The 20133-nt window shown below is 34.9% G+C and overlaps 2 protein-coding genes across 2 annotated transcripts in view; one reads left to right on the plus strand and one right to left on the minus strand.

The window, feature by feature from the left end:
• The first annotated feature begins 5140 nt into the window (after positions 1 to 5140).
• Positions 5141 to 13630, plus strand: LOC131941494 (zinc finger protein 883). The gene is made up of 2 exons (XM_059300766.1): positions 5141 to 5254; positions 10532 to 13630. Exon 2 carries the CDS (start codon positions 10564 to 10566, stop codon positions 12415 to 12417), a length of 1854 nt encoding a protein of 617 aa, XP_059156749.1. The 5' UTR covers positions 5141 to 5254; positions 10532 to 10563; the 3' UTR covers positions 12418 to 13630.
• Positions 13631 to 15005: 1375 nt separating this feature from the next.
• The window catches only part of LOC131941471 (uncharacterized), a 6827-nt gene continuing 1699 nt past the window's right edge, over positions 15006 to 20133 (minus strand). The window contains exons 3-5 of the mRNA XM_059300748.1: positions 17496 to 17611; positions 16660 to 16855; positions 15006 to 16109 (exon numbers count right to left, since the gene is read on the minus strand). Of these exons, the coding sequence (XP_059156731.1) occupies positions 16030 to 16109; positions 16660 to 16855; positions 17496 to 17611 (392 nt within the window). The 3' untranslated portion in view covers positions 15006 to 16029. The remainder of the gene's footprint in view (positions 16110 to 16659; positions 16856 to 17495; positions 17612 to 20133) is intronic.

Below are 20133 nucleotides of genomic sequence, written 5' to 3' on the forward strand. Positions count from 1 at the left end.
ACGATGGATTATCCTAGGTCTCTAGTACTGTTGACACATGATATTAATGATCCATTCGTATCTTTGGGACCAGAGTTTCTACAGTTAAGGAACTTGTCGACGTTGATATTATCTGGTCAGGCAAAGTTTGTAAACAGCACCAGTTTTGTTATGGTACCACATATACGAGAGCTCGTCTTAACAAGTTTTTTCGACATGTTTTCCATAAGTCCTAACAGCTTCTGTCAGCTGGATAAATTAGAGATATTACGGGTGATGACAGTGCCAGTAGGGGTCAAACCGGCTATGAAATGGTTCGAGTGTCTTGTTGGAAGAACGATGAAAATTATCACCTTGCAAGACATAGCAATCAGCCGAACAAGACTAGATATTAATGTAATTAATAGCGACAGTTATTTAAGCAAAAACATTACGTCTTCGCTGACACAAATTTGTGTTGAAGAATTTACATTAAAATCTAGCTTCGTACAGCTGATTTACGTCAACGCTCTGCATAGCCTTGTTTGGAATCGCTGCCTCAAAGTGCTAGATCTGGGAGACAATCCGCTTATTGGTCAGATGTTTGCAGACTTCCAGCTTCTAAGGTTCCGGAATTTAGAGCGTATTGAACTCTCCGACACCTTCAGGTCAAGATTTAACTTGCAAACGTTCTGGGAAAATCCTGAAAATAATTTTATTAAAAAATCACTTAATTCTAAACAGCAAATAAAAAACAGCTCTCACGAAAATAAAATATCAACACAAACACATTCGGTGTACGATAACGATCAAAATTTCGGTTGTCTTGGTCTCAGAGTCTCATCCTCACTAAAACAGGTTAGCATTCGTAGACTGATAGACAAATACGGTTTTGAATTATGCACAGTGTTATGGGGCACTAACAACATCGATTAATTGGATTTATCAGATTGTGGACTGTATAATTTTAAATTCAAAATATCCGGATTCCCTTCTATAAAAACTGCTATATTTTCTGCTAATGATATGGGATTAATTCCAAAAACATTTTTTGATGCCTTCCCAACTGCTGGAGAAGGTTGCTATGGCAACGTGTAATCTAGTAGTTTCTATGATGAGCTCAAAGGGTGGCAGGTACCTAGAACATCTGAAAAACTTACAATGGATCGACATCTCATCCAACGCACTTAACCTGCCCTCACCCGATCTCTTTAAATATAACTCTAACTTAAAAGCCGTAAACCTTGCAAATAATCGATTTCTTTACTTCCCATTTAATTTACACCACACCCCAAATCTTACCATTCTTGACATGAGTGACAATGCTTTAACATCAATAGACAAGGGTGTACAGCAACAGCTTGACGAGCTAGTTCTCCGGAATGGATTCTTTTACCTGAAGCTGGCTGGTAACGTATTTTCTTGCCAGTGTAGCAACATTCAATTTCTTCACTGGCTGCAAAACACGCACGTGACGCTGGATAACAACAGGAACTACACGTGCATGGATAAAGACGGGATGCTCACACACACGCTCCGCTATAAGAATCTCGATACACTCTGGCAAAACTGTGTGGGGGAGTTTTATTTTTCTTTGAGCATGGTGATATTCTGTGTTTCCGGAATAGGATTTTTAACAGTTTTTATATTCAATAAAAATTATAATTATATCAAGGCATATGTGATGAATCTTTTCGGTACTTTTAAGTACCACAAGCCGAACGATTACAAGATGGGCGTGTTTATCGGATACGCTGACCAAGATTACAAGTTCGCATGTGACCTGCTATTGCCGTATGTGGAGACGACACTAGGCCTGAAGGCGTTTGTACGTGACCGTGACCTTTTACCTACGTGTGACGTGGCGCGCGGGTTGGTTGATGCGCTCAACTCGAGCTGGAGGTTTGTCCTGGTGTCCAACGAAACGTTTCTCAGAGCAGACGGCTGGATGTGGTTTACCATCAGGTGCGCCATCTTCTCCCAAACACCTGCCAACCCGTCTAGAATCGTCGTCATGGTCCACAAACAGCACCTGCATCATTTACCTGAAGAGCTGCTCAGTGCTGTGTTGGATGAGAACGTTATTATGGTCTATAAATGGGAGATGGATTACGTCATTAGACAAAAACTTCGTACGCTTTTGTTCTAATGGTCAAGTCTAGCATTGCTATGGGTTATTTTATTTAAAAATGTAATATTGTTTAATTTTTGTAAAATTCACTCGTCATATTTCATGTTTTCATTATAATCTATTCTGTCAAACTCAAATGCAAAAAAACTGCATATTTTTTTCTTGCAGTTGATTGTTTGCTTCAAATTTGGAAATTTTTGCATGAATTAATTTATTTTTAATGTTTACTTTCATTGTATTTATTGTATATTGCTATCTCTCTCTATCACATTCTTACATATATAACATATATACATTTCGAACTTGTTGCAGTTAAATATTGTTTTTTATTCCTCGATCAGTTGATGTTTAAAATATGTTTGTACTTTCATGTATACAAGGTTTGAATTAAAATTTTGTAATCGGGTAAAAAATGTTAAAATTTGAACATCTTCCTTAGATAAACCCAGATTTGCAATCTTGTCTCTGTGTCGATGATTATCTCTGTGGATATGTGTTAAGGCAAAAACACTTGCACTGCATCACTTAAGGTGTTGAAATTTGATACGTAAGTAATAGAATAAGCGAGTCGACGGCAGCGTAGCTTACGCCGTGATTTAGTTGTTTTATTTTCTACTTTTCAGCCAATCATAATTTGTGAATTCGACACTACCAATGCTGCGACTGAAAATATTTCGGTTTTAAACACTATCAGTAGCTCGTGAAGGCCAATTATCCTCCCACTCCCTCACCCACGTGAAAGCAGACGTCCCTGACGACAATGAAAAGATCAAACAGAACTTTTTTCCCTCCCCTTAGCTTCAAATCGTGTAAAAACTAAACTATCTGCCCTTAATAGCTTTTACTAATTCGACCCGGCTCTACGATTGTAAACATTCGGGGTGAACCACAGCTCACCAGACTAGTGGGGGTGGGGGTGATATCGACATAGTCTGTTGCGCATGTCTGAAGAGTGGGTCGGCATGCATATGTGGTTGTGGTGTCCCGCATAGGCCCAAATAGAGAATTATATATATACGAGCCGACCCGCTGCGTATCATACGCCGCTATTTAGTTGTTTTTTTTTCTACTTTTCAGTAATTTATAATTTGTGAATTCGACAGTACCTATGCTGCCACTGAAAATATTTGCTTAAAAACACTACCCCCTCCCCCCCACGTGAAAGCAGCCTCCTCTTAGTTACCTCCACTAATAGCCGTCGCCAAACCCGTCTCTATGATTGTAAAATGTAAACAGCGTGACCACAGCTCACCAGACAATGTGGGGGTGGGGTGGGGGGTGGTAGTGATAGTGATAGAGAGAAAGAGAGGGGACTGCAAGGAGGCGCTTGCAGCTTGTTTTCTAACGGCTCCCAGAAGAGAATTATATATATATATATATATATATATATATATATATATATATATATATATATATATATATATATATATATATATATATATATATATATATATATATATATATATATATACATATACATATACATATATATCTATATATCTATATATCTATATATATATATATATATATATATATATATATATATATATATATATATATATATATATATATATATATATATATATATATATATATATATATATATATATATATATATATATATATATATATATATATATACGTATATGTATATGTATATATATATATATATATATATATATATATATATATATATATATATATACGTATATGTATATGTATATATATATATATATATATATATATATAGATATATATATATAGATATATATATAGATACCTAGGTTTCTGTCAAAGTTTGAGTAATTTTCAGTCACCAACAGTGTTATTCTACCTGCATTTCCATTCTTTCATAGTTTGATACCTGTATATCGCATTTTTATACAACAGCTTTCTGTTTCACCTTTTTGTGGTTTTTTGAAAAAAATTTGCGACTGTGTTAAACTTCTATAATTCTGTCGCCCGGCTCTACTGGTATTGCCATCCCAATTATTGATGTCATGTACGAATATTGGAGAAAGTTTAGCAGTTTACTTTCGATTGTGTTTTTTTTCCATTCGATTATTCTTAAACGTTATTGGCAATGTGTTGCCTATGGCGAACAGAACTGCACTTTAGCCTATGCCGAACAGCAGTATACTTTAGCCTATGCCGAACAGCAGTATACTTTAGCCTATGCCGAACAGCAGTATACTTTAGCATATGCCAAGCAGCACTATAGGCCTACTTAATCCGATACCGAGCATTCATTTTCCCGAACAAAAATCGCAAGTATTTGTACTGGATTGGTTTTAACACCTAGAAATAAACTAATTATATCAACGCGTATTGTGTAACAGTAGATTGCTTAGTTGACAAACGTTACCACTTATGAAAAAAAAACCAATCGTATTAAAGCGTATTGTACGATTTTTTAACCGTAAAAAATGTAGTGACTTATATCAAGATAGTAAAAGAGGGTGGGTGCTTTTTTCGCTATATAAAATTGCAAGGATTTACACTGGATTGGTGAGGAGCAGTAGCGTAGCAAGGGGGGTGGGGCGAGGGGGACATATGTCCCCGGGCGCCGAGCTTAGGGGGCGCCAAAATGGGTTGGAAAATTGAAAGTTCTAGGGGGGGTGGGTGCAAATCAAAATCTCGAGGAGGGGTGCAAATCGAAAGTTTGAGGGGGGGGGGTGCAAATCGAAAGGTTGTTCCCGGGCGCCGGGAAGGGTCGCTACGCCTCTGGTGAGGAGATAACACAGATCGCTTAGAAAAGAAACTTATTTTACTCAAAATGTGTAAACATATTTTCTGTTTCAGTCTGGCGTGAATAAATCTTTAGGCCCACCAGAACGTGCTCGTGGGATCACACTTAATCAACTGACTGTAAAAACGATGGGGGGGGGGGGGGGATGTGCGTCATAAGCCCTACTCTAACCAGATAAAAAAAAAAAAAAACTAGAAATGTATAGGCCTAGTATAACCTACATGTCGTAAATGTAAAAGCGGTGTAGGCCCTAGTTTGGGAACTCTTGTCTTCAAGGGAGATTACTCTAAAAATATTATTAAAATATATTCAAGATGGGGACCCAAGTTTTGATTCTCAAACGACAAACATCGCAAAAAAGTTCATTTTAGGAGTGTTTTAAGATCATTTACGAATTACAACATCAGATAAGAAAGGTCTAATGTTACTAAAGCTTATACACGTGAACAAGTCAATAGCCGCATAGCCATAATAGGCCTATTTTGTGTTAATCATTTTGGAGAAAAAAATTTTATAGGCCGAAAAATTTTAGGCCCTAAAAAAATCCTAAAAATAGTTAAAAATAGAGCCAGAGAGAATCTAGAATCTAGATCAAGAATTCTAGATCTAGATCTATATCTAGTTGTTAGCCCTATTGGTCAAAGCTAGTGGCAAATCAAAGAAATAACCAAATAGCTAAAAATCCAGCACATTTAAAATAACAACACACACGTGAACAAGTCAATACATACTAATCACTAGAATCTATGTATTACATAGCTAGCCATAGGCCTAATAATAGTAATACTAATACTAAACTAATAACTAATAACTTAAATAACTAATTGATGTTTAACATGTTGGAGAAAAATATTTTATAAAATAGTTAGATCTAGATCTAGAATTCTAGTTTAGATCTAGATCTAGAATTCTAGTTTAGATCTAGATCTAGAATTCTAGTTTAGATCTAGACTAGATCTAGAATTCTAGTTTAGATCTAGATCTAGAATTCTAGTTTAGATCTAGATCTAGAATTCTAGTTTAGATCTAGATCTAGAATTCTAGTTTAGATCTAGATCTAGAATTCTAGTTTAGATCTAGATCTAGAATTCTAGTTTAGATCTAGATCTAGAATTCTAGATCTAGATCTAGAATTCTAGTTTAGATCTAGATCTAGAATTCTAGTTTAGATCTAGATCTAGAATTCTAGTTTAGATCTAGATCTAGAATTCTAGTTTAGATCTAGATCTAGAATTCTAGTTTAGATCTAGATCTAGAATTCTAGTTTAGATCTAGATCTAGAATTCTAGTTTAGATCTAGATCTAGAATTCTAGTTTAGATCTAGATCTAGAATTCTAGTTTAGATCTAGATCTAGAATTCTAGTTTAGATCTAGATCTAGAATTCTAGTTTAGATCTAGATCTAGAATTCTAGTTTAGATCTAGATCTAGAATTCTAGTTTAGATCTAGATCTAGAATTCTAGTTTAGATCTAGATCTAGAATTCTAGTTTAGATCTAGATCTAGAATTCTAGTTTAGATCTAGATCTAGTTGTTAGCCCTATTGGTCAAAACTAGATCTAGTCATAGTGACAAAGCAAAGAAATAACCAAATAGCTAAAAATCCGGCACATTTAAAATAACGGCTACCAATACTTAGGCTATTAATATTAATCAGTGTTTGTCTTAAGAAAGTGAAACATCGGGTTATAACTTAGGCTTGATGAAGATAAATAGAAATGTAGCCTTAAACTCAACACATTATTTTCAAGTTCTCTGGATCTGCAACTTGTATAGCATTGATAAAAAAAATATTAAATTTCTGAATTAATTTTAGGCTTTTTAATAAAATTTTAGGCCTACCTTTTATTATTTTTACGGTCCTAAAATAAATCTAAAAAAGCACATTTGTATTCCATGTCAACAACATTATGGAAGGATTTTCGTCGATTGTTTGTCAACTCACTGGTGTCCATTTGAGCCATAATATTATTTATTATTATTAGGCCTAATAAATTATTATTGGCAGTGGCGTGCAGAGGGGGGGGGGGGGGCGGACGGGGCCCAGGCCCCGGGCATCCACCACTGGGGGGCATCCAGCGGAGGTAAAAAAAATGTTAATTAATTAATTAATTACATTTTTTTTTTTTTTTTTTTTAGCAATTTAAAAACTGTTGTGATATGTCGTGTCATGGTGTCATCGTAACTTTCCATATGTTTTGCTATCTCACTAAAAAAATTGTAACACTCAATCGTCTGTCAGCCGTTTTAACATTACACTGTCCGTATGGCAAAACTTACATAGAAACAGCGGGCATCAGTGAAGGGTAGTCCTACGGAAGTCAATGACATTCCATTAATAAATGTGTGTCATATTTATTTAGTATAGTGTAGGGGCATCGTTTAGAGTACTTGTAACCAAGTTATTCCCATGCACTGTATTAGGGCATCTTTAAAGTAATATGCGCGTATTCGTTATACTCATTTTCAAGGACATCCGTCGAGTAATTAAATCATATTTATTTTTATACACTATAGGGGCATCTTTAAAGTAATTATTCGCATATTCATTATAATATATCTTATGAACATTTACTAATATGCCCACTTCACTTTATAATACATTTTAAAGGCATCCATACAGTTCAGTAAGTATGCCCATCTTCATTTTATATATTGTAGGGGCATCTTGAAAGTAATTACGCTTATATTCATGTATTACACTCGAAGGACATGCAACAGTAATTACACCAATCATCGTTGTTAACATTGGGGGCATCTCTAAAGCTATTTTTTAATGTACTTCTTCATTATTATCCATTTTAAGGGAATCCAAAGGGTAATTATGCCCATATTATTATTATAAATTTTTGGGGCATCTTTGGTGAAATATATGGCCATTTGCAGTGTAATAACTTTTTAGCGCAATTTCCATTCTGGAGAATTGCGTTTATTAACTCGTCATTTCTGGGAATGGATGGATGGATGAATGTATGGATGAATGTGTGTCCGGGCTTTAAGTCGTATCTCCTCCTCAACGAAGCAATATCGATGACTAGTTCCAAAAGCAATTATGTTAAGCAAGTTACAAGAATGAGCATAGGCTATAAAAATTCCGGGTTTCTTTCATGTATTTCCCGGAAAAGCCAAAAAACCTCGAAAAAAATCAGTTTTTGGCCCATATCTCGGCAACCAGGCCACTTAGCGACTTGAAACATGTACCAATCGATTTCTGTCATAATTTAGAACAATATTGCCGAAGAAAGTTTTCAAAAATATCCTCTCGTTCGGTCACAAATTTTAAAATTACATAAACACCTACAAACCGATTGTTCTTCTAGCTTGAACGCACCCCAACATTATACGTCACAGCTATTTTTAGATAACATAAGGAAATTGCGCACAAATGTCACTAGACTTTTTTAATTAACTTGTTTTTTGTTAAATTGTATGGGCAGCATTCAGTGGCGTAGCTAGGATTTTCGGTCCCCTATGCAAAAATTAACAATGTTAATGTTAGTCGCCCGCCCTCCCCCACACTGAATGCCACTGCCTGTTCACTAAGAAAGGACTTGGAGCCTTTTTTAAATTAAATTATTTCTACAGTAGAAAAAAAAACTTGATTTCATTAATTTTTTAAAAATTATTTATATAAAATAAATATCAAAATTCCAATGTAAAAGTTTTAACTTTTTAAAAGGAGGAAAATGGCCCCTATTTGCCTTGGGCCCCTATGCCTTGCTTACTATAGCTTTATGGTAGCTAAGCCACTGGCAGCCATTAGTATATATTTTTTTTTCATGCATTATATAAGCATACTTAAGAATAAGAATGCCCATATAATGTTTTTGATACACTGTAGCGACAATCTTAAGAATATGAATCAACATATTGTTTTCGATACATTGTAATGATATCATTCAGAATAATTGCGCCCATATTGATTTTTACAAATAGGAGGAGCATGCTTTAAGTAGTGTTAAAGTTAAAGTTTTTAACTCTGAGTAGAGCTTTCTTTAAAGTTTAAAGTAATTGGGAGCACATGTAGAGCCAGTTTTATTTCAGTTAATAGTAGAGCTATCTATAGAGTTATTGAGCCCATAATGATGTAATGAAATGTGGGGATGCGGTGTGGGTTTTTAGGCTATGGAAGCCGTTAGTGGATTATCCCCCACCTGAACTAGACAGACGTACTTGGGTATTAAATTTGTGAAAACGCGTCCAAGCCAAGGGAGGGTCTGATATAGCATAGTGGATTTTTAAACACAGTCCGATGTAGAAATGTTTTTTTAAGCTGGTAGCTTTAGGGGTCATCCATTTATGACGTCCACGGGGGGGGGGGGGGGGTCCGAAAAAAATGACTTTTGTGGACGCGTGTGGACAGGGGGAGGGGGGGTAGGCCCAATGTGGACGTCCACACATTAAATCTAACATTATTTTTGGTAGTGTGAAAGAAAAATATTTCCTAGCGAAGCTAAAGTTCAACTATCCTATCTCTCTGGCCCTTTAACCACCCAGCTTGGGTCTATGCCCTGGCTTAACCTGGAATACAATAAGATATCCAATTACAAGTTTCCCACATTTGCATCCCAGGTCAAATGCCAGGCGACCACTTCTCTAGGTAGGCGGGGTCATCCCAGTTCAGTTGTGAGACGGGAGAGGGGTGGAGGGGGGGGGGGGTTAGCACGCTGTCCCTGTTCAGGTGTGGGACACGAAGGACAATAAAACACATTTGTACCAGTATTTGTAATACTATATACACTCAGAGTATATACATCTATATATCTATAGATCTAAATCAAATTTGAATGAAATAGTTCATTTCTTTATTTTCTAAAATTGGAAGATGATGCCATTAGTTATGAACTGTTTTGTGTTCTTTCTAAAGTTTAAAGATGTCACTTGTGAAGTCATTGTTTATTTCATTCTTTTCACAACAATAAATGATTTTCTGGTTGCATTATTAAAATTGCGTTTCTACATTTGAATATGCCTTGAATTGTATTTCCCTTCTTTAAATAATTTAGATTATACAATAAATACATTTATAACATCCACCATATATATTATTTTCAACAAAAGCCACTATCTACAAGTTCTCCATATTTAGCGGAACATTCTGATCACAATCGCCTAAAAAAACTTGCGGACAGAGAGAGAGAGAGCGAGAAGTGCGCAAATGGACTTTTATATATTAGGATTAATATAGATCTAGAGGTAATCTATCGTTTTAGGTGTGTAAAATCCTCAGAGGCTGGTAATGTGAAAAAAGTTGCCTCATTGTTTAGGCTTTAATAGATGTATAATATGATATATTTTTGTCAAATATTATAGATAACTAAATAATAAAGCAATGGCTAAATATATCAATATAGGTTAGAAATTAACCTTAAACAGCAGTGTTTGCGAGCAAGATTCGCTATATAAACAGCGGCCACCTGTATATTAGAGTGGTTTCCCCTGAATCTCTAATTATAATTTAGTCAAAAAATGTAAACAAGATGATTGCTAAAATAAATGAGCTTGGTTGCATTGGCTGTAAACATTGCTAGATCTAGTCTTTATTTATTACTAAAAAATTTTAATAAATTTATTTAAAAACAGTTACATGAAACTTTGAAACATTTATGTAGCTTTCAAAACTTAAATCCTCCTATATATTTTCAAATACTTTTTTTAATTTGGTTTTCTAATCAAGATTATTTTTTTTTCAGTTTTTTCTGCAATAATTCATGAATCTAAAGCTATGGAAAACACAAAGGACACTAATTGTATAGTTTGGGAGAGTTCAATTATGGTTAAACAGGAATTGAGTGACGAAATCATAACATTTATGGACATGAAATCAGATAAAACATCAGAAGGAGTACAAACAAATATATCAACACTCTTTTCAAATTATGAAGATATAAAGCAAAATGTATCAACACAATTTTCAACTGTTAAAGACAAATACTTGGAGGAAACAATACCATTTTTAGCTTTAGAAGATAAAAATCTTGATAAAACAAAGCCTTTGTTTAATTTAGAAGAGATGAAACAAGATAACCCAACATCATCTGAAGACATGAAACCAAATGTATCAACAGCATTTTCAATTTTTGAAGATATAAAACCTGAGATATTAACAATTTCATCTTTGGAGAGTGAACAACAAAATGGTTTTAAAGCACAGCAACAACTTTCTTCCCCACCAGATTCAACTGATTTTAAAGAAAATTTTGCAGTTTTAAAATCAGATCTTCAATATGAATTAAAAGAACTCAAGTTATTGCATTCAAAATTTATTGATAATCTCCCTACAGAATATCTGATTAGCAATAAGGGACTGAAGACATACAAGTGTGATATGTGTTGTCAAAGATTTTTCCATTTTGATCATGTTAAACAACACATAAACATTCACATAAGGGTGAATCCATATGGTCATGATTTTCATCAGCAAGAAGTTGTTATGATCAGTCAGGGTGAACAAATTAACAAAATAAACCTAGAACAGGTATACAACAAGTCTAGTTTGTCTAAAAAGTTCACTACAAAGTCTAGTTTATCCACACACACAAATATTCATTCTGGAATTAATAAACCATATGAATGTGATGTGTGCCATAAAAAATTTAGGCGTAAACATAATTTATCAGAACATAAAAATATTCATCTATCAGATAGACCATATGAATGTGATGTGTGTCACAAAAAATTTAATCAAAAATGTGTTTTATCAAATCATAAAAGTATTCATTTACCAGAGAGACCACATAAATGCGATGTATGTCATAAAAGTTTTGCCCTTAAATCTAGATTATCTATACATAAAAATATTCATTTACCAGAAAGACCATATGAATGTGATGTGTGTCATAAAAAATTTAATTGTAATGCTAATTTATCTACACATAAAAATATACATTTACCAGATAGACCATATGAATGTGATGTGTGTCACAAAAAATTTAATCAACAAAATCTTTTAGCTAGACATAAAAATATTCATTTACCAGAGAAACCATATGAATGTTATGTGTGTCACGAAAAATTTAAGCATAAAAGTAATTTATCAGCGCATAGAAATATTCATTTAACAGAGAGACCATATGAATGTGATGTGTGTCATAAAAAATTTAATTGTAATGATAATTTATCTACACATAAAAATATACATTTACCAGATAGACCATATGAATGTGATGTGTGTCACAAAAAATTTAATCAAAAAAGTGCTTTATCAAATCATAAAAATATTCATTTACCAGAGAGACCATATGAATGTAATGTGTGTCACAAAAAATTTAATAATAAAAGTTATTTATCTGCACATAAAAATATTCATTTACCAGAGAGACCATATGAATGTGATGTGTGTCACAAAAAATTTAATTATAAAGATAGTTTATCTACACATAAAAATATACATTTACCAGATAGACCATATGAATGTGATGTGTGTCACAAAAAATTTAATCAAAAAAGTGTTTTATCAAATCATAAAAATATTCATTTACCAGAGAGACCATATGAATGTAATGTGTGTCACAAAAAATTTAATTATAAAGATAGTTTATCTAGACATAAAAAAATTCATTTACCAGAGAGACCATAAGAATGTGACATTTGTCATAAAAAGTTTGCTCGTAAGTCTAGTTTATCTACACACACAAATTTTCACTCAGGACTTGAATGAGTTGTTGGTTATTAAATTCTTTTTTCACAAGGATCTTTAATTATCTATATATACAAGTATTGCTTTTTTACTAATACCACATTGTGTAGGCTGAAAACACCATTAATGTTTGTCATACAGGATATAATACTTTTCATAGTATTATTTGTCATACAAAGTGTTACTAATGATTAATATGCTATCTAGACATTTCACACAATGGAAGAAAAACTACATGGAAACAATTGATGTCATGAATCTCCATAGCATATTTATTATCTTGTACAAGGTGTTATGGCTAGCTTTGTTTCGGTTTTTTTTAAATATGATGGCTAAATTCTTATCCTTTATTTTACCCGTACAACAATACTAACCACTAATAAACACCAACATTTTAAATGTACAATTATAATTTGAATCATTGAAGTAATATTTACTCTATATTTTTCTTTATTGAATATATTCCAATTTATGTAATTCTAAATTTTGTATAAATAATTATATAACCTGTCACAGACTATAATTAGGTATGTTTATATTATATTGTGTTTTACATGAAGTTGCATGAATGTAGAGTACCTGGCTAGCGGAAGGACTGTCTGAGCAACTCGTCATGTATTTTCCCATGCTTTTTGGGGTAAGATCGCTCATGTACGTAAGGGGAGAGAATGGACCGTATAAAAGGTAGAGCGAAAGGTGAACGGGGGCTTGCGCTTGGACTGTGATTGTGAATGTAGGATGTCACTACGTCACTTTGATTCGTGACTGTACTCATACTAAATTATACTAGTTGTTTATCTATGGATTTACTATGGATTCATCATTTCACTGTAGTGTATAAAGTGTAAATAAAGTTATAGTTTCACAACTACTGTTGCTCGTGTGAGTATATTGAATGGTGTTACATATGGTGTCAGAAGTGGTTGAAGAATTGGTGTTACATATGGTGTCAGAAGTGGGGGCAATAAATTGATGTTGCTACAATACATATGATGTTACAGTATTATTGTGAGAAGCTGCAAGTCAAGTGTTGATTTACCAGAAAAGCTGTACATTGGTCTACGTGATGTTAAATTGAAGTTATTATCAAGTCTACAAGTTGTTACACTGATGTTGTTACATTGGTAAATTATATTGAAGTCAGAAATCGTCAACGAAGTTACAGTGTTACCACAAGTGATCAAGAATTGTCACAGTATTATTGTAAGCAGTTTTCAACGTTTTTGAAGTGGTCTACCACTGTTTGCAAGTAACTACGCTGGTATATCAAGCAAGTACGTCAAGTTATTGAAAGTTATCTAAAGTCAAGTCAAGTAATCAAAGTGATAATTGTTATCACATTATAAATATCGTCTGTGTGTTTTTTCTGTTTGGATTTAGCTGATCAAGTATTAGTGTTTCTTTTCTACTGTGGATTAGCAAATCAAGTTTATTATTTATACCTGTTCCTAAACTGTTCCTAAAGCTGTCTTATCTAAAATATTTGTTGATACAAAGTAAAAAAAAAATAATAAAATAATAAAATAAATCTACGTTAGGCTGTTTATGTATAGTCTATGGCAGGGGTCGGCAACCTTTTGAAGCAGAAGAGCCAAGAGTTACAATTTTCAAAATTTTCCTGGTTTTTAAAGAGCCACTAACAGTTTTTTTTATTTCAAATATTTTATACGAGAAAAATGGCCCGTTGAGGAAGGATACACCGGGCGCTAGGTTGATAGTGCTGTCTCTTTTCTCTAAACTAAAACCAGCCCACCCCCCACACACATCACCCCCCACCACCCACCCACCCCCCAAAAAACATGTCTACCGTCTCATTCAACAAAATATAATTATATACTTTTTCCAGTGTCCGCCCCCTCCCCGAAAATTCTACCCCCGCCCCCGAAAATTTCAAGTACCCCCACCCCTCTCCGGGGAGGAAAAAGTCTGAAAGAAACACTGGTGGCGCGCTTAGCCACACCCGAAGAATTGCATTAAAGAAATTGCAAGAAAACCACTTTTTAGATTAGACACATTAATTAGGCGGTAATTTTATTTTAGAGCATCGATGAAGAAATTACTTTTGAGTTGGGGGGGGGGGGGGCTCAGACGTTCTTACGCGGGGGGTGGGGCTTCGCCCCTACCCGAAGAATTGTATGCAAGAAACTCTTCACGCAAACCATTTAGATTAGACAACATTTCCTTTTTATTCAATGTTTACGCGAGAATCAATGACGTCAGTGACCGCGTCATACTTCGTTTTTCGAATTACTGTGAAGGTTTTTATTTTGCTTGTGTTTTTTCTAGAGCGTTCTAGTCAGACAGATAGATAGATACATAGACAGACAGCGAAACTATTAGTATTAACAAGAAAAATGGCGCGTTGAGGAAGGATACACCGGGCGCTAGGTTGATAGTGCTGTCTCTTTTCTCCAAACTAAAACCAACCCACCCCCCACACACACCACCCCATACCCCCACACACCACCCCCACCCACCCCCACCCCAACACACCCACCCCCATCCCCCCCAAAAAACATGTCTACCGTCCCATTCAACCAAATATAATTATATACTTTTTCCAGTGTCCGCCATTCCCCGAAAATTCTACCCCCGCCCGCGAAAATTTCAAGTACCCCCACCCCTCTCCGGGGAGGAAAAAATCTTAAAGAAACACTGGTGTCGCGGTTAGCCACTACGCGAATAATTGCACTAAAGAAATTGCGAGAAAACCACTTTTTAGATTAGACACATTAATTAGGCGGTAATTTTAATGTAGAGTATCGATGAAGAAATTTCTTTTGAGTTGGGGAGGGGGGGGGCTCAGACGTTCTTACGCGGGGGGTGGGGCTTCGCCCCTACCCGAAGAATTGTATGCAAGAAACTCTTCACGCAAACCATTTAGATTAGACATTTCCTTTTTAATCAATGTTTACGCGAGAATCAATGACGTCATATTACTGTGTGCACTCTCTGGTTTGAGATTATGTTCTACTCTATGCTAAATCTGTCAACGTCATACTTCGTTTTTCGAATTACTGTGAAGGTTTTTATTTTGCTTGTGTTTTCTCTAGAGCGTTCTTGTCAGACAGATAGATAGATACGAGATACATAGACAGACAGCGAAACTATTAGTATTAATTTTTATTAAGATTATTAGTATTTGTTCAAGGAGCTGGAGAGCCGCATCTTGATATCAGTAGAGCCGCATGCGGCTCACGAGCCGCAGGTTGCCGACCCCTGGTCTATGGCTAAAAAACTAAGAGGACGTTATTGACACAAGCTAAATGCCAAGTGTGATAAAAGGTTATTTCCCTTGGTGCTTTGCTTTAAAAAAACTTATATAGGTCTGGAATGAAAATTGTTTACTAAAATGGAGGCTGCGGTGTGCACATAGTTTACAAGTCATTCGCCTAACATACAATCATAAGTTGTTTAAAAATTGTATTAAACAACAACTGTCTCTTAAACGAACAATTTAGCACCAAGATTCACTACTATAAATATGAATATAATGCGAGCATTAGAATAAGATATGTACAAGGTCCCTGAAAGGTATAAACACCCCCAGTTCTACAAGAGCCACCAAGACAACACCAGCATCATCACTGCACAAGATGTATCAACGTGCGATACCTTGACTGAATCATCAGCTGTGGACATCAAAACAAGCTATATTTTTGGTAGTAGATACATTGAAATAAAAATAATCACAGTATAAAATATTTGGAATTAAGCCACTGATTTTTTACCAGTAAGGCTCGGTATTTAGAGGCGTAGCCAGTAGCGTAGCGAGGGGGGTGGGGGGCGGGTGGGACATATGTCCCCGCGCGCCGAGCTTAAGGGGCGCGAAAATTGAAAGTTTGAGGGGGGGGGGTGCACATCAAAATCTCGAAGGCGGTGCAAATCAAAAGTTTGAGGGGGGGTGCAAATCGAAAAGTTTGTCCCCGGGCGCCGGGAAGGGTCGCTACGCCTCTGGGACTGGGGAGGGGGGGACAGGGGGGGGGTAAAAAAAATTAAAAGCTCGTTTCAGCTGCAGTTTTGAATTATAAATATTAAAAAATATATGGGGTGGGGGGGGGGGGGGCAAATTGAAGTTTGTCAACTGGCGCCGGGAGGGGTCGCTACGCCTCTGCTTGGCATGCCATTGATAAACTAAAATCTATGTTGTCTTCAGTATGAAACGAAATTTGTAAAACATACCTGGTGTTAAATACATATTTAGTACCAAGTGAGTACCGTACATCTGGTCAGTGGTGTTATGGTAGAGACGGGGATAGACTGAGAGCTTAACTCGGATGATGTCTTTGGGCAACTGCAGGAAACAGGACAGCGACAAGAACGGATGTTGTGTAGATTTGACGTTCGTACAGGCAGGGGAGATGTTGTTCGATATTCCCTACCGACGGATAAAACCGATAAATTACAATTACTTTAAAAATTTGTTCACGTCTAATGAATATATGAAGGTCTTCAATGTAACATATAATACATCTCTTAACAAACCATCTTAAGTATTATATGAGGACTAGGCTAATATTGCATTTGACTTGATTTTTTTACAAATACTTAGGTGTTCAAAGTTAAAAAAAAAGCTGCATTAAAGACTTTAAAATCCTCTCTTAATTTTATTATAGAACACGGTTATAGTATCATGAAAAACACATTTTAAGCGCTTTTAACTTTCTTAACCATATTTCTATAGCATGTTGGAAACTTACACGAGTGTAAGGGGTCATCTTTAAATGAAAATTATTTAAACAACAAAATATTTTAAATCCTTTTCACCCCTATTGCCACATTTTCCAAAAAAAAAACCATATTCCTTTCACTAAATTTACATCACTTATTATCCACTTCCCACTTAAAACTTTTTGGAAGGTGTAGGGGAGGTAACTATGATTTTATAAGACTAAACAGTTCACAAAATTTTTTTTAACAACTATCCCCCAGCCCCACTCTCAAAATACGTTCAACTACGTCCATCTTACAATCAACCATCGTCCCTCTCACGTAAAACACACTCCAACACCACTTACACGTGAGTCGACGACAACAGCAGTACTGCCACCTTCTGGGTAGACCAGTACTGTGTAGTTGATCAGGAGCTGCCTCTGTGTGTCCTGGATGGTATATTCAGCCTGACCTCTTACGGCTAAAGGAAAGCACAGTAAAATCTCAACTGATTAATTCATGAATTCACATAGATCAACTTTCAAACTTTCAAAGCAATCAGGAAAAAGCTCAACTGAAAAAAATAAAACAAACATATCACGTGTAATGTTAGATAACTAGCACTTCGCGTACAGTCTAGTGCTGAATCAACAAGAACTTTAAAAAAAAAAGTAAAAGCTTAGTTTCCGCGTTCTTTACCAGCTACGGGTGACAGGACAGAACTAAACGTCCTTCTGATCGATAAAACGTATCTGTGTCTTACATTACAGCATGGTTTAAATGTGTTATATATATATATATATATATATATATATATATATATATATATATATATAATATAACGCTGCTGGTAGTGTGTCAGTCCTTCCTTCCTTCCTTCCTTCCTTCCTTCCGTCATCGCTATAGATTTTGGAACCATAAAACTAAACATCGCACATTGCAGTGCTTTTCAGTGCACTCAGTGTCTTATTATAAAAAATTAGAGTAGGGTTTGTTTATATAGCGGCATAGAGCTATTTTATAATTGCCACCGTGTTTACTCTTTTGCATAACTTAAAGAAAATATTAAATACACGCACATTGCTAAAACATATTAAAAGGATCAATGTCAAATATCATTTTCTTTTTTATTCTGAGAAAAAACGGATATATTTTTATGAAAGTAGGTCGAAAAAACTAATTAATTCAACTTTTTTTTTTGGTAATTTTTTGCAAGGGAGGTAATTTAAACATATATTTAACTCATCAATAATAAAGGTTAATTTTTTTTTTATTACTACCGCATTGATTATTATATGTTAAGGTTCATAATTAAAAGAAAAAAAACGTTAAGATTATTTATATTATTTATTATTATTTTCTAATTAGTCTATGATTTATCAAAAATCACTATCTTTTTGTTTTTGTTTTTCGTTGTTATGAAAACAGATGGTGAAATTTGACTTTTTGAGAAGAATGGAAAGGCTCTGTCTGAGCGCGGACGTATGGGAAAATGTTTTTTTTTAATATTCAACTCACTCTCAATAATTTAAGTTAATTTTTTTTTATTACTTCCACATTGATTATTATATGTTAAGGTTCATAAGTAAAATAGAAAAATGTTAAGATTATTTATAATATTTTCTAATTAGTCTATGATCTCTCAAAATCACTTTTTTTTTGTTTTTCGGTGTTAACAGAGGGTGAAATTTTAGGGTTTTATAGTATAGAGAATGCTGAAAAGGCTCTCTCTGGGCGGGGACGCCTGGGAAAAGCGTGTTTTTCGGTGGTGATTCTAATTACATTACCAATGTGTTTTCTTAGAACCATAAAAGTAAACACCACTTGCCGTACATTTATTTGCATCGCATTATTTTATTGTAAGTTATCCAGAGGCGTAGCGACCCTTCCCGGCGCCCGGGGCGAACTTTCAATTTGGCGCCCCCCCCCCGCTTATATATATATATATATATATATATATATATATATATATATATATATATATATATATATATATATATATATATATATATAAAATTATGTGTATAATTATGTGTGTGATAGTGTGTTTATATATAAGCTTGTGTGTGGGTAAGAGTGTATTTGTGTGTGTAAGCGTGTGTGTAAGCGTGTATGCTACAGTCCGGACAAGGTTTAATAATTACATTGTATGATTTTCATTCCTTAAAACTTTACGACAATTTAATTCCCATTAAGATGCGTTTAACTTTGTTTGCGAACGATTAGTGATGTCAGTAAAAAAAAATAAGCCTGATCTGTGTTAGAGGGTAGTTTGTAGCTAACGCTAATATGTTTAGACCAGCCTTTTATGTTCTAGTTTTGGAACGATCTCTGTTGTGATATGGTACATAGTTGGATTCGAAGTTTGTTAGAGTAAGGACACACAAGTGACATACAAGAAGAAGTTATCAGAAATATTTATTGTTCACATTGGAATACGACATGGGTATTTTGTTGATTGGTTGATGGTATGACTAAACAAGCTAGAGAAAACAAACTGGAATCCAACGGATGTTAACAGCTCGTAGTCTTGGATTTCGAAGATTTGCCCTGCCTTCTCGCACACAGAGTTTCTTCCAGGCATCTCTTCGGGGGGGGGGGGCAAAGCCCCCCGAAATTTTTTTACCGCCCCCCCGAACGAATTGGAATTTATATAATTTATATATAGAAAATGTATACGTTTAACAGTGTCCGCCCCCCCCCCCCCCCAAAGAAAGTCTACCGCCCCCCCCCCCCGAAAATTTCAAGTGCCCCCCCGGAGAAAAAAGTCTGGAAGAAACACTGCTCGCACAACGTCAACAACAAATGCATAACTAATTGTATTGATTGAAGAAGCAGTAACAATCAATTTAATGATAGCCCATGACGTTCTGATTATAATCAGCAGCAATAAAACGCGTTTTAACACTCTAAGAAAATGTAGAATTCAAATGCATTGTCAAAAAAATTCAATTAGGATCTATAACTAAATGTGGTCTCTTTTACTGTATGGCTTGGAGCTAG

Source organism: Physella acuta, unplaced genomic scaffold (genome assembly GCF_028476545.2).
Source record: "Physella acuta isolate Inbredline_101_S28 unplaced genomic scaffold, ASM2847654v3 ptg000363l, whole genome shotgun sequence".
NCBI lineage: Eukaryota > Metazoa > Mollusca > Gastropoda > Physidae > Physella > Physella acuta.

Coding starts and splice junctions, on each gene's coding strand:
- LOC131941494 (XM_059300766.1), top strand. CDS start 10,564: ATGGAAAACACAAAGGACACTAATTGTATAGTTTGGGAGAGTTCAATT.